At 39.8% G+C, this 10,885-nt stretch overlaps 1 protein-coding gene across 2 annotated transcripts in view; it reads left to right on the forward strand.

The window, feature by feature from the left end:
* Positions 1-2,892, forward strand: part of satb2 (SATB homeobox 2) — a 45,616-nt gene extending 42,724 nt beyond the window's left edge. For both annotated transcript variants that reach the window (XM_089002233.1, XM_089002234.1), the window contains exon 14: positions 668-2,892. In XM_089002233.1, coding sequence (XP_088858359.1) covers positions 668-1,156 — 489 coding nt within the window. In that variant the 3' untranslated portion in view covers positions 1,157-2,892. The remainder of the gene's footprint in view (positions 1-667) is intronic.
* Positions 2,893-10,885: the final 7,993 nt, after the last annotated feature.

Genomic DNA, 10,885 nt, shown 5'->3' on the forward strand with positions numbered 1-10,885 from the left:
TCAGGCACTCGGCGGGGGACACCCTGAATTGGTTGCCAGCCAATCGCAGGGCACACAGAGACAAACAAGCATTCATTCTCACACTCACACTCAAATCAAGGAAATTATCAGATTAAGTCCATTTATTGTTAAATTATTATATTGAAAAAATATTTACAGCAGTAAACAATGTGAAATTGCAAACCACTTTTACAGTTTTAATCCTAAACACAACTGGAGGGCACCTTCTTGAAATCTCTGGTCTGTTTCTTTTGTCAAACAAATACACCCCTTTCCATATCCAGACTGCTGTGGTACACACGCTCTAAGTTACTTGCTTTGAAATAGTTGTGAGCACTTCTGACAGCAGCAAGAAACTACAGTTGGCAAAAATGCATTGTCTTGAGAAATCGTACCTTTTACGCCACATACCCTGTCAAATTCCTTAAGGCGGGTGTGTTGGCACCCACTCCCCACTCCACCACAAATACCTCAAACACAAAAGTCCTAAAAAAAACTTTAATACAGTATAGCCAAAAAATGTATCATGTTCATGTAAACTTGCTCGAGCATTCATATACTGGGATGCCAAATTAAGTTTTGGGAATCTACGGTGTACTAAATAGTGTGGAAGGCAGATCAGACTGCTGGTTGAATTCAATATTCTCTCCCAATCTGTGCATTTCAGATCTCCCTGGAGGCATTGGGCATCCTGCAGAGTTTCATCCAGGATGTTGGACTGTACCCAGACCAAGAGGCCATCCACACGTTGTCGGCACAGCTGGACCTGCCCAAGCACACCATCATCAAGTTTTTCCAGAACCAGCGCTATCACGTCAAACATCACGGCCGCCTCAAAGAACTTAGCGAGGGGGCTACCGCCAGCGGAGGAGTGGATGTCAGCGAATATCGGGAAGAGGAATTGCTCTCGGGCTCAGAGGATCCGGAGTCCAGTGAGGATGGGGCAGAGGAAATCTACCTGCCTGAGGGGAATGGTGGTGAAAGCACAGGAGGACTGAACCCGCCTGAAGCCTCCTCCAACACTAGCCAGGGGCCCTGTGGCAACAATTTATCCCAGGAGGAGGGCAAGGACAAGAGTCACCCCCGACCAGGTGGCCCCCTAGCTCCAAGGAGCGCCTCATCTAGTCCCAGAGAGCAGCCCGACTACCAAAGGTAGAGACGACCGGACACTACAAAGAGAAAACAAGGGCCATAGAGAAGAAAAGGACAATGAAACTTAATTATCTTAATAATGACTATGGTACAAATGTACAGTTAAAGTAGGCACAGAAATCATAAACCACTGTCCAGAAATTTGATCATGACAACTTGGACTAGCTTTTTACTCTGGCCACAGGAAACCATCGGTGGGCTCTATGTAAATGTGAAACATCTCAATTGCTCAATTAAAGCTGCTCATGTGTTCAATTTACTCAAGAAGAACTCAAGCTCTCCTAGAAATAAATGGGTTGGCAGGGTAAGATTTGTTTGGCGCCAAAGACAGTTGCATCCATCTCTTGAGTCCGAGCGGCATAGACACGTTAGCACCCTAGAATTTGAGGAGCGACTCTTATTTGGGCCTTCGCAGGCCACTTGTCAAACCTCAGGATGGACACTTGTGTTTCTATAGTTGTTTCTTGCCTGAGAAAAAAAAAAAAAACTATCCCAGGTGGCCCTTGCGAATCACTACGAGTCCGATTGAGCACTTGTGAATATTTTGTCGATGTGATGTACCCTCGCCCAGCCTCACCCCGGAACTCACTTTACCATATGCTGTCAAGTATCACCAAGATGTGAGCCTAATAAAGAATCCACAATGGACTGTTTTTCAAGCCTAGAAGAATGTGGCACAGAGATATTCAATTCCATGGCTCAAACCTAAGGCTATACATAGGAATCCTCCCCAACCAAATACCCCCCCAAAAAATCTGAGGTGCTTGTGCGAAGATTCAGCAGCCAAGCTATCAGTCACTTTACGAGCGATAGTCTCTCTTCCATCATACCCACTGCCTCCATCCAATCCACACCACCTCTAATTGGTGCCCTTGGTCTGGTGTCTAACCACACCTTCCCTGCACTCAAAACTCACCAACCCTATTTATTGCTATCTTTATCTATGATTATTATAATCAATATTGTTATTGTTGTTGTCATTATGGTTAGGATTGTTAAGTGCTATTTCCATTTTTTTTATGTTCTTGGTTTTCAACGGCGGTGGTTATTTTTGATAACAACACACACAAATAGTGGAAATTGGGTGATGGTTTTAAAAGAAGCAGTTACTGAATGACATTTGCTAAAAGAGAAATCCACCATCACGTTGTCTTATATTGTTGCATTGACTTCCACAAAAGAAAAAATAAAAGGGAAAATGTGCTTTACTTTGCTGCAGTTGATGACAATCTACTTTTTTGAGCCATGACAGAAACGTGGCAGATGAATTTCTATTCCTTCTGTAGATGCCCAGAGTGGGGCGAATTGTTATCATTGTGTGTCTCTTAGTTTTTCAGAGCTACTTTTAAGTGTTTGAGCCAGTATGGAATGGCAAATGGGGTGTTTTGTCTCATTGTTTTGTGTCAACTCAGTGAAATCATTTTGTTGCAATGTCCAGCCAAATCCGATCTATATATATTTTTTAAGAGTATTTAAGAAGTTATGAAAAGTGTTTCGTGTTTAACGTCTGGTGCAGTGGTGTACACATACAGTATGTTCAAAACATTACGAGGATGAATCATTTCTTATGACCGAACACGATGACAGATGACCTGCCTTCTAATTATCACTTCAACATGGATCAGATATTGTTGTGCTTTTCTTTAAGACAGGAATCAGGGTTGAATACAGTTATGATGAAATATTTCATTTGAAAATGTTCATTCGTTGTTGAAGTGAATAAAATGTGTGAATTCAAAACATGTGTCTTTTCTGTAGAAACCTTATTTTTTCCTATTTCAGCTGATAGTGAAAATCTTGGTTTGGGGAAACTAGAAGCATAAATAGCAGACAGACAAATTCATCGATTTAAATGAAGTCATATAGTCATGGTGCTGAATATCAGTCAGTCTCACATGGACCCCCCCACCCTGAAAAGCTAAGTTAAGAAACAAAACACAAAGCTTGATAATTAAATGCAAAATGAAATCATAAATCTCAGGGAGACTTTTATAATCGTAATCACAGGATTACAAGAACAGTCAAACATTTCTGAGCAGCTGCTTTTACTTTTTGGTGAAACAAAATACCCAGGAGGCCACTCTTGCTGCAAATAAGAATTTGATCTAGCAGAAAAACATAGAATTTGGGTTGAATACCAGAGCAGCATATGTCACAGAAAACAACAAGTAACGGGAAATGAAAAAAAAAAGACAAATATTCAACATGTAGTTTTCCTATTAGTGGCAACTTTTTGATTCTATTATAACAGCATCAATACAAAATGGCTGTGATGAAGTTCACCTTACAAATTTTGGCTACTGAAATAAATTTACACCCATCACACAAGTGTGTCAGGGAGTTCCATGACGCCAGATGCAGGCTGTGAAGTTTCACACTCACTTCTTTTGCCCTTTTGTGTTTTGAGAACAATTGCCTGACAAGAATTTTACACTTCAACGCCTGTCCTGGGTCCAATTATCAGATCGCGGGATACCGTGTCAGTTTAAAGCACACCGAGTTGCAGTGCACCAATATTGTTTTTTTACCGGGTTTGGCATAGAAAGGTGTTCAAATGGTGGTTCTACTGTTATGGCTCAGGGGACCAGATTATTAACCGGATATCCATGTGCAAGAGGCTTGAGAGGCAGCTTTGTTATTCGATGAGAAATTATTGATAGCAACAAAATGAATAGTAAGTAAAATTAACGAATCCAACTAAACCAAGTACGTTAATCGATTCTTACAAAAAAATTAGAAATTAAAATCTTATTGTTGAACCAATTGAAGTGTTTCCAAAATTGTAACAACATTTTAATGAAATAATAATCTGTCTCCAGGATGAATTACATTTCCAAGACTGTCATTTTTAAAGATTTTAATTTACCTCAGGTGTGGTTTTACAGAAAATATACAGCCTTGTTCCTATGGGATCTCAGTATCAACTTTGACCAGTAATTTATTTGTAGGTATCCATCAAAACACAACATTGACTGTGGGATGGCCCAAGGGTAAATTTTAAGCACAATTATTTTTAATTTAAATGTTTTTCACCTCTGAAACATAATCAGAAGATATGATATCGTTTTCAAAAGTCTGATGACAACAACAATTCTTAACTGTTTTTATTTTATTTTTGTTTTTTAGATCTGAAATGAATTTCCTACATCTCAACACAACATAGATTTTCATTATTGTCGTAAAGGCAAGCGATAGAGAAACCATTTCAGTAACTACATGATTTCAAACCCTCACAATGAGCCATGAATATGCGTGTCATTTGTTATTTTGACCTGAAAATTTTCCACGCATTAGCCAAAATAAGGTTTTTACCTGTATTAGGAAAAAACTATTTTTTTGTCACACTGGAACAAAAACCTAGGGAGAGACTGCAGTCAGCCAGTGTTGCCCTTGCCTCTAGAGAAGTCAGCCAGAGGGCATCAGGAATTGACGTTTGATGCCATTAACCGAGATGTTTGGTTGATCTTTTTACTGAGTTCTTTCTTTTCTTTTTTGTTTGGTTTTAGCCAATTCAAATAAAAGATTATTTCTACAGGTAATTGACTCATTTATTTATTCCACTGTAGATCTATTTTTAACCTGCCCAGGTATTACTGTCCTCAACTTTTTATTCTGTCTCTCATGTGTGTGTGGGGGGGCGTCTGTGTTTGTGTGTGTGTCTGTGTATGTGTTTGTGTCCAAATGGGTGTGTGTGCATACAGTATATTATATATTTTGAGAGATGAGCGGTGAATTTTTGCATTTTCTTCTTTTTAAATCATCCCATATCACCATGAATTGCAGTACGGTACATTTTTGATATACAAAATGGCGGAATAGGTCAAATAACTGAATGATAAAAAGAAGAGAAAGACGAAATAGGTAACTGTTGTTGGTTCCTCTTTGTTGACATGCTGCTTATTTTACAGCAGAGACGTAACAACAGTGACAGTGGAGGGAATCGTATCGAGGAGTGCCAGGCACTATTTGAACTTTCCAACCTCGTTATTGCCTCGCTCGCGTCGTCAAGACAGTCAATTTGGCTCAGAGTGGAGTCTGTGGCTTTGTGGTTAAAATTTGATGGGTCACGGAGGTTTCTCTGAATTGAGCAAAACTACCTTAACTAAACTGACTCAAGATGGGCTGTGGTTCATGCTGCAGGACAGGCAGAGTGTGTCCCGTTTGGATGTGTCAATCAAAAGCCATTTAGCAGACATAAAAAGCTGACTTTTGTTGTGAGAAATCTTCTGAATCCCTCCTTCGATGCATTTCAGCATGGCAGGAAAAAAAATGTTTTAAGCTACAAACAATAGCCCCTAAGTGTTGATGATGATCTACACACACGAATAAGGAAGACAATCAGCTCATGCTGTGATTTTGACACAATGGGCTGATTTACACGTGCAGAGATGAGGCATTTATCCCGTCCTCCCAAAGAAAAATGGTCTGCCTGTCTCACTGGATCCGAGCAAAGATTCTTTAAAATTACAACACCTTTTCCCACTCCAATGACCGAATCAGGATTTGATGGATGAGTGAATTTATTCTTGAATGAATTGATTATTTGAGAAAATAATTAACAGTCTAAAAGCCACTGAAGCCAAACACAGTCTATTCACCCATGGTGGTCAGCTGTCAATTTGGGAAAATAACGTTAAAAGTTATTTTACAAATAGTTTAAGCCTCACACTTTGGTTATAGGCCACACAAATAATTCAGGAAAGCATTTTGGAGAAAGCAATAGTAATTTTAATATCACACATCTCAACTGTTATTGTTATAGCTTTTGATGATCACTTGAATACATTTAGAATTGAAGAGTAGTTGTTAAATGGCTTTGATCGCTATGATGACATTTCATGACATTTCAAGACATTGTGCCCTGCTGCTTGTTCATATGTACAGTCTGAAATGGATCAAATCAAATGTGTTTTGAATTGAAGTGAATTCTACTTGTCTTATTAACTCGATAATACGATAATATCCCCACTGTCGTAACCACTGTCCCCGATAGGGTAAAGCTTTTGAGGCATTGGGTATTTTACCCCCAGAATATATCATATTGGCATGAACAATCATGAGTTTTAATCAAAACACTCAACAATTTCATGAATGCACTGTCAATAACACTACATTTATTAGTGTAACATACTAATGAGTGTTCATTTTACACTTCAGGAAATGTCACTTTAACACTGGGTGATATGGACCATGTAGACACTTTTTATTAAAATCAACAACCTATGGTGTTGAAAAAAAACGTTTGTAAGTGTATTGTTCAGTTCCCATACCCAATTCCTTACAAATGAGATACTGCCAGCGCTTATTTTTGAAGTGTCTCAGAAAAGTATAAAAAAAGCAAATCAGCCAGTTAGAATTCGACATCTTTGTGATTTGTATGGCTGTCTGTTAAATAAATAATTGTAACAATGTGAGATAATTTTGTCTATTCAATACCTTTCCTCAAATTTGTCGATTAGTGAATTTTTAAGAAAAACATTTAGTATTGTCAAGTACTTCCAGCGGATGATAGAGTCATAAATTGTTATTTTCACTCGCGCTGTTGCTATTTTTATGAGACCTGGAATATCTGTCATCAATGTCTTTTTTCAAAACAAAATATCCTTCACTGAGAGATGGAGAGAGAGAGAGAGAGAGAGAGAGAGAGAGAGAGAGAGAGAGAGAGAGAGAGAGAGAGAGAGAGAGAGAGAGAGAGAGAGGGAGGAGCATGTTCTAGATTTGTATAGTGAACAATAATGCACATTGTTTAAAAAGCACCAAAGCAAAGAAACCAGAGACAAGCGAGGAAAACAAGGGAGACAACTTTGCGGCCACAGGAACCAAATGTTGCTTCATTTGTTCATGCAATCAGAGCAAACCAGAACTGAAAAATACACCCCAGGATGTTTTGGAGTCTAAATTTACTGGAAATTGGGGATGACAATGCAGCTTCTTGTTTTTTGATACATTTTAAAAAGCATGTGTCTTAACAAAATAGGTGGCGCAGAGCCTCACGTAACTGCAAAAGGTGCGGTTTGCCTCGCACACAACAACAACCCTCTGCAATTGTTTGAAATGCCAAAACTAATCTACTTGAAAGGCACAACATTATGCAAGAAAAGCCAAATAAGTGGCCAAACCTCAATATAACTGCAAATGTTTTGCACACTCTCTTGTGTTCTGTAAAACAAAAGCAAATTACCTCAAGACCTCCCTGTAAATGCTTCAGGATATGAAATAATAAACTTCATCCAAACAGTTGCACTCCTTACTTTCACATCATCATACAGCATAAAACCCCAAACAGTTATAAATATTATTTATAACTTGTTTGTCAATACACAGTATGTGGCCTTAATTTGACTGGCGCCTGCCTCTCACTCAGAGTTAGCTTGGATATATGAAATTCCAAATTATAAAGGCCACTTTAAATAATACTGTAGTATTATTCCATTTTTCACTTCTTTTCTTTTGGACTTTTCCCTTAAGGAGTCGCCACGGCGAATCAGTGTCCTCCATCTCCAGAGGTTTGAGTCCCATGTTTGTTTTGGCCAAGCTTTTACGTCGGATGCCCTTCCTGACACAACCCTCTGTATTTATTCGGGCTTGTGACCAGCACAATAAGACACTGCCTTGTGTCCCTTTGTGGCTACAGAACAACCAACTCTATGAATATATATGTAACGGAGTTGTGCACTTAGATTATTAAATTATGAAGGAAGTGACGCAACGGCGCACAGTGTGGCACCATGTCCCGCCCATAGTTTCCAGAACAATCTCGAGGAGATTCAGGGTGAGTCGCAATTTTCTGTTGGTATCGATTAACGCGCATTTTCATGACAATATCTTATTTTGTTTCCCCTTTTATACTGTCTAGTGTTATCTAATTAGTTCCCTTATTCATTTCGAGTCCAGATTACTTTTTGTGTCATTATTTACTTCACGTTTTGTCGAGTGGAACTTTGGAGCACATGTGCTTCATAGTGCTTTTCTATTGCGCAGTTAATCACAAGACGAAACCCATGCGACTTCACCCATCCCTTCTGCCATACTGTGTTGCAGGTAATAATTGTTTCATTTCGTTTTTATTCAACAATATTTAGTTTCTTGTGTCGTGTTTCATTTGCCCGTGAGTGTCCGTGGCCGGTTGAACTGTGCGCCAGCCATTACAAGCGCACCGCGTGTTCTGCCGAGTCTGGGCGTATGATGCGTTCAGGGACATCTTGTAAATAACAGTGAACTTGTGTTGTATTCTCTTTTTCTGTAAATAACCACTATACGATCAGACGTTGTTAATTCTGTTTTGTTATCTACAATGTTTTGCATTTGAGAACAATCTCGAGGAGATTCAGGTTAATCACAAGACGAAACCCATGCGACTTCACCCATCCCTTCTGCCATACTGTGTTGCAGAAATAAAAGAAATAAAAAGACACATCCACGCGTCTCGTCTCCATTAATACGGCAGCATCGTGGAGATGAAGACAGTCACTGTTGTGACACCCGTCACATATATATATTCTTCTTTTCCTTTTAGCTTTTCCCTTCAGGGGTCACCACAGCAAATCAGTGTCCTCCATCTAACTCGGTTTTGTGTATCCTCTTCTCTCACACCAGTTACCTTCATGTCCTCTTTTACAACATCCATAAACCTCCTCGTAGGTCTTCCTTTCGGTTTCCTTCCTGGCAGTTCAACGCTCATCATCCTCCTTCCGATATAGTCACTTACTGATCATGCTATTTGGATTGCATGTTCTCTCCAGGCATGGGTGGGTTTTCTCTGGGTGCTCCAGTTTCTTCCTGCATACCAAAAGCATATATGGTAGGCTGATTGAACACCAAATTGTCCTTTGGTGTCAGTGTGAGGATGAATGGGTGTTGGTCTCTTTGTGCCCTGCGATTGGCTGGCAACCGCCCACTGCCCGAAGACAGCTGGGATAGGCTCCAGCACCCCCTAAAACCCATGTGAAGATAAAGTGGATCAAAAAAAAAATAAAAAAAAATCACACCATTTACTTTAAAAGTTTAAGACAAATTAATTAAAACAACACCTTTTTTTATTTCTATTAGTTGTAATGATTTTTTTTAGAAATTGTGTCGGTTTTTATAGTTTTCAAAAATGTTTCCTTTAGTTTATAACTCCCTAATAGTTTTATGATAAAGTCCTTGTTCATTTTGGTCATTTAAAATTGAGACATTTCTTGACAAAGACCATAGACAGTTTGGTGTACCAAATGAATTGACGACGACTAAAACATTTTCACGATATATGTAGTATCGTGTAGATACCTGAAAGAGTTGTTCAGAATTATAAGGTATTGAACCCTGTGATGGCGGCTGTTTTGTCCACGTACAACCAATGTCAGAGTTTGGTCCGCATTGCCAGCACTTAACTACCCGGATTCATCTGCGGTGAGGGTTCCACTCTGCCAAGACTGCCCTTTGTCACTGATTCTGTTCATAGAGCTTATATGAGCAGAATTTCGCGACCAAGGCACTTTGGGGGTTGGGTTTTGTGGCCATAGTGTTGCATTAAGTAAACGGTTTCATCTGTACTTCTTTGAAGGTGTCGGATGTTTCATTTCTCATCCGAAGAGCGTTGTCAGGTTGACAGGTTGAAATGTTCGTCACCTTCAAAGAAGTACAGATGACGGCTGAAGAAAACTTTTCCTCGATGGACCACACCTGCATCTTTTCTTTTTACAGATAACATTCTGTTGGGTTAATTTAACAGCAATCTCTAACTGTGGCCAAAATGGGTTTCCTTTGCAGGGTGTCCACAGTCTCACTCAGAGTCGCTTCTCTGCTTCTCTGCATCAAGAAGAGCCTGATGAGGGAACGCCACAAAAGGGAGTTTCGGCCTTCTCTGCTCAAGCTTCTGCCCCGTGACCCCAACCAAAATGAGCCAAAGAGGATGGATGGATGGATGGATGGATGGATGGATGGATGGATGGATGGATGGATGCATTGCTTACTACCCAAAAAAATATTCTTCATCTCAAATGTGGTAGCTGTGGGGTAAATTTTAATCCATTTAATAATACATTTCCTCAATATTTAATGTGTTATTTCAACGTTACATTTTGGAGTATCGCATGACAATAACACATGTTGAAAAAAGTCTATAAAAGTTTACGGGTATGATACGAAGTAGGGCAAAAGCTGTTTTAAACGCTACAAAAATAGATCAACATAGATATTTATGCATCACTTGTAGCGAGTTTATATGAACCCAATGTGTTCAGTCCAGTCATTTCACAGCCAGTAGATTTGTATTTATTGTCTGTCAAAATGACCACTGCAGGATCTTCAAAACAACAGTGCAGTGGAAATGTGCCTGTAAGAAACATTCTGGGAAGATTGCCATGTTTTGCGCTGTGTTCACACCGCAGTCTCCGTCATTAGGCTTGAGTCCCCGGGCCCACTGTGGCGGAGAAAGCATCTCTGGTTTTCATTCAGCGCACCCATCGCCCCCCCCCCCCCCCCCCCCCCCCCAAAAAAAAAAAAAAAAAAAAAAAAAAACTTCTTCTCCTCCTTCTTCAACCTCAATCCTAAATCTCCCGATTCAAGTTATTATTCGCTCAATTGGTGGGATTCAACCTCCCTTTGCCTCTGGTCCTGTGAAAGCTGTTAGTCATTACTGAATCTGTGACCATGCGCGCACGTACACACACACACACACGCACACGCACACACATAAATGCACTGTAAATAAGTGGGTGAAGAGCAGCAGGGTGTCTCAGCAGTTAAACGC

The sequence above is a fragment of the Hippocampus bargibanti genome, linkage group LG08 (assembly GCF_051943395.1).
Source record: "Hippocampus bargibanti isolate YZ-2025 linkage group LG08, ASM5194339v1, whole genome shotgun sequence".
Lineage (NCBI taxonomy): Eukaryota > Metazoa > Chordata > Actinopteri > Syngnathiformes > Syngnathidae > Hippocampus > Hippocampus bargibanti.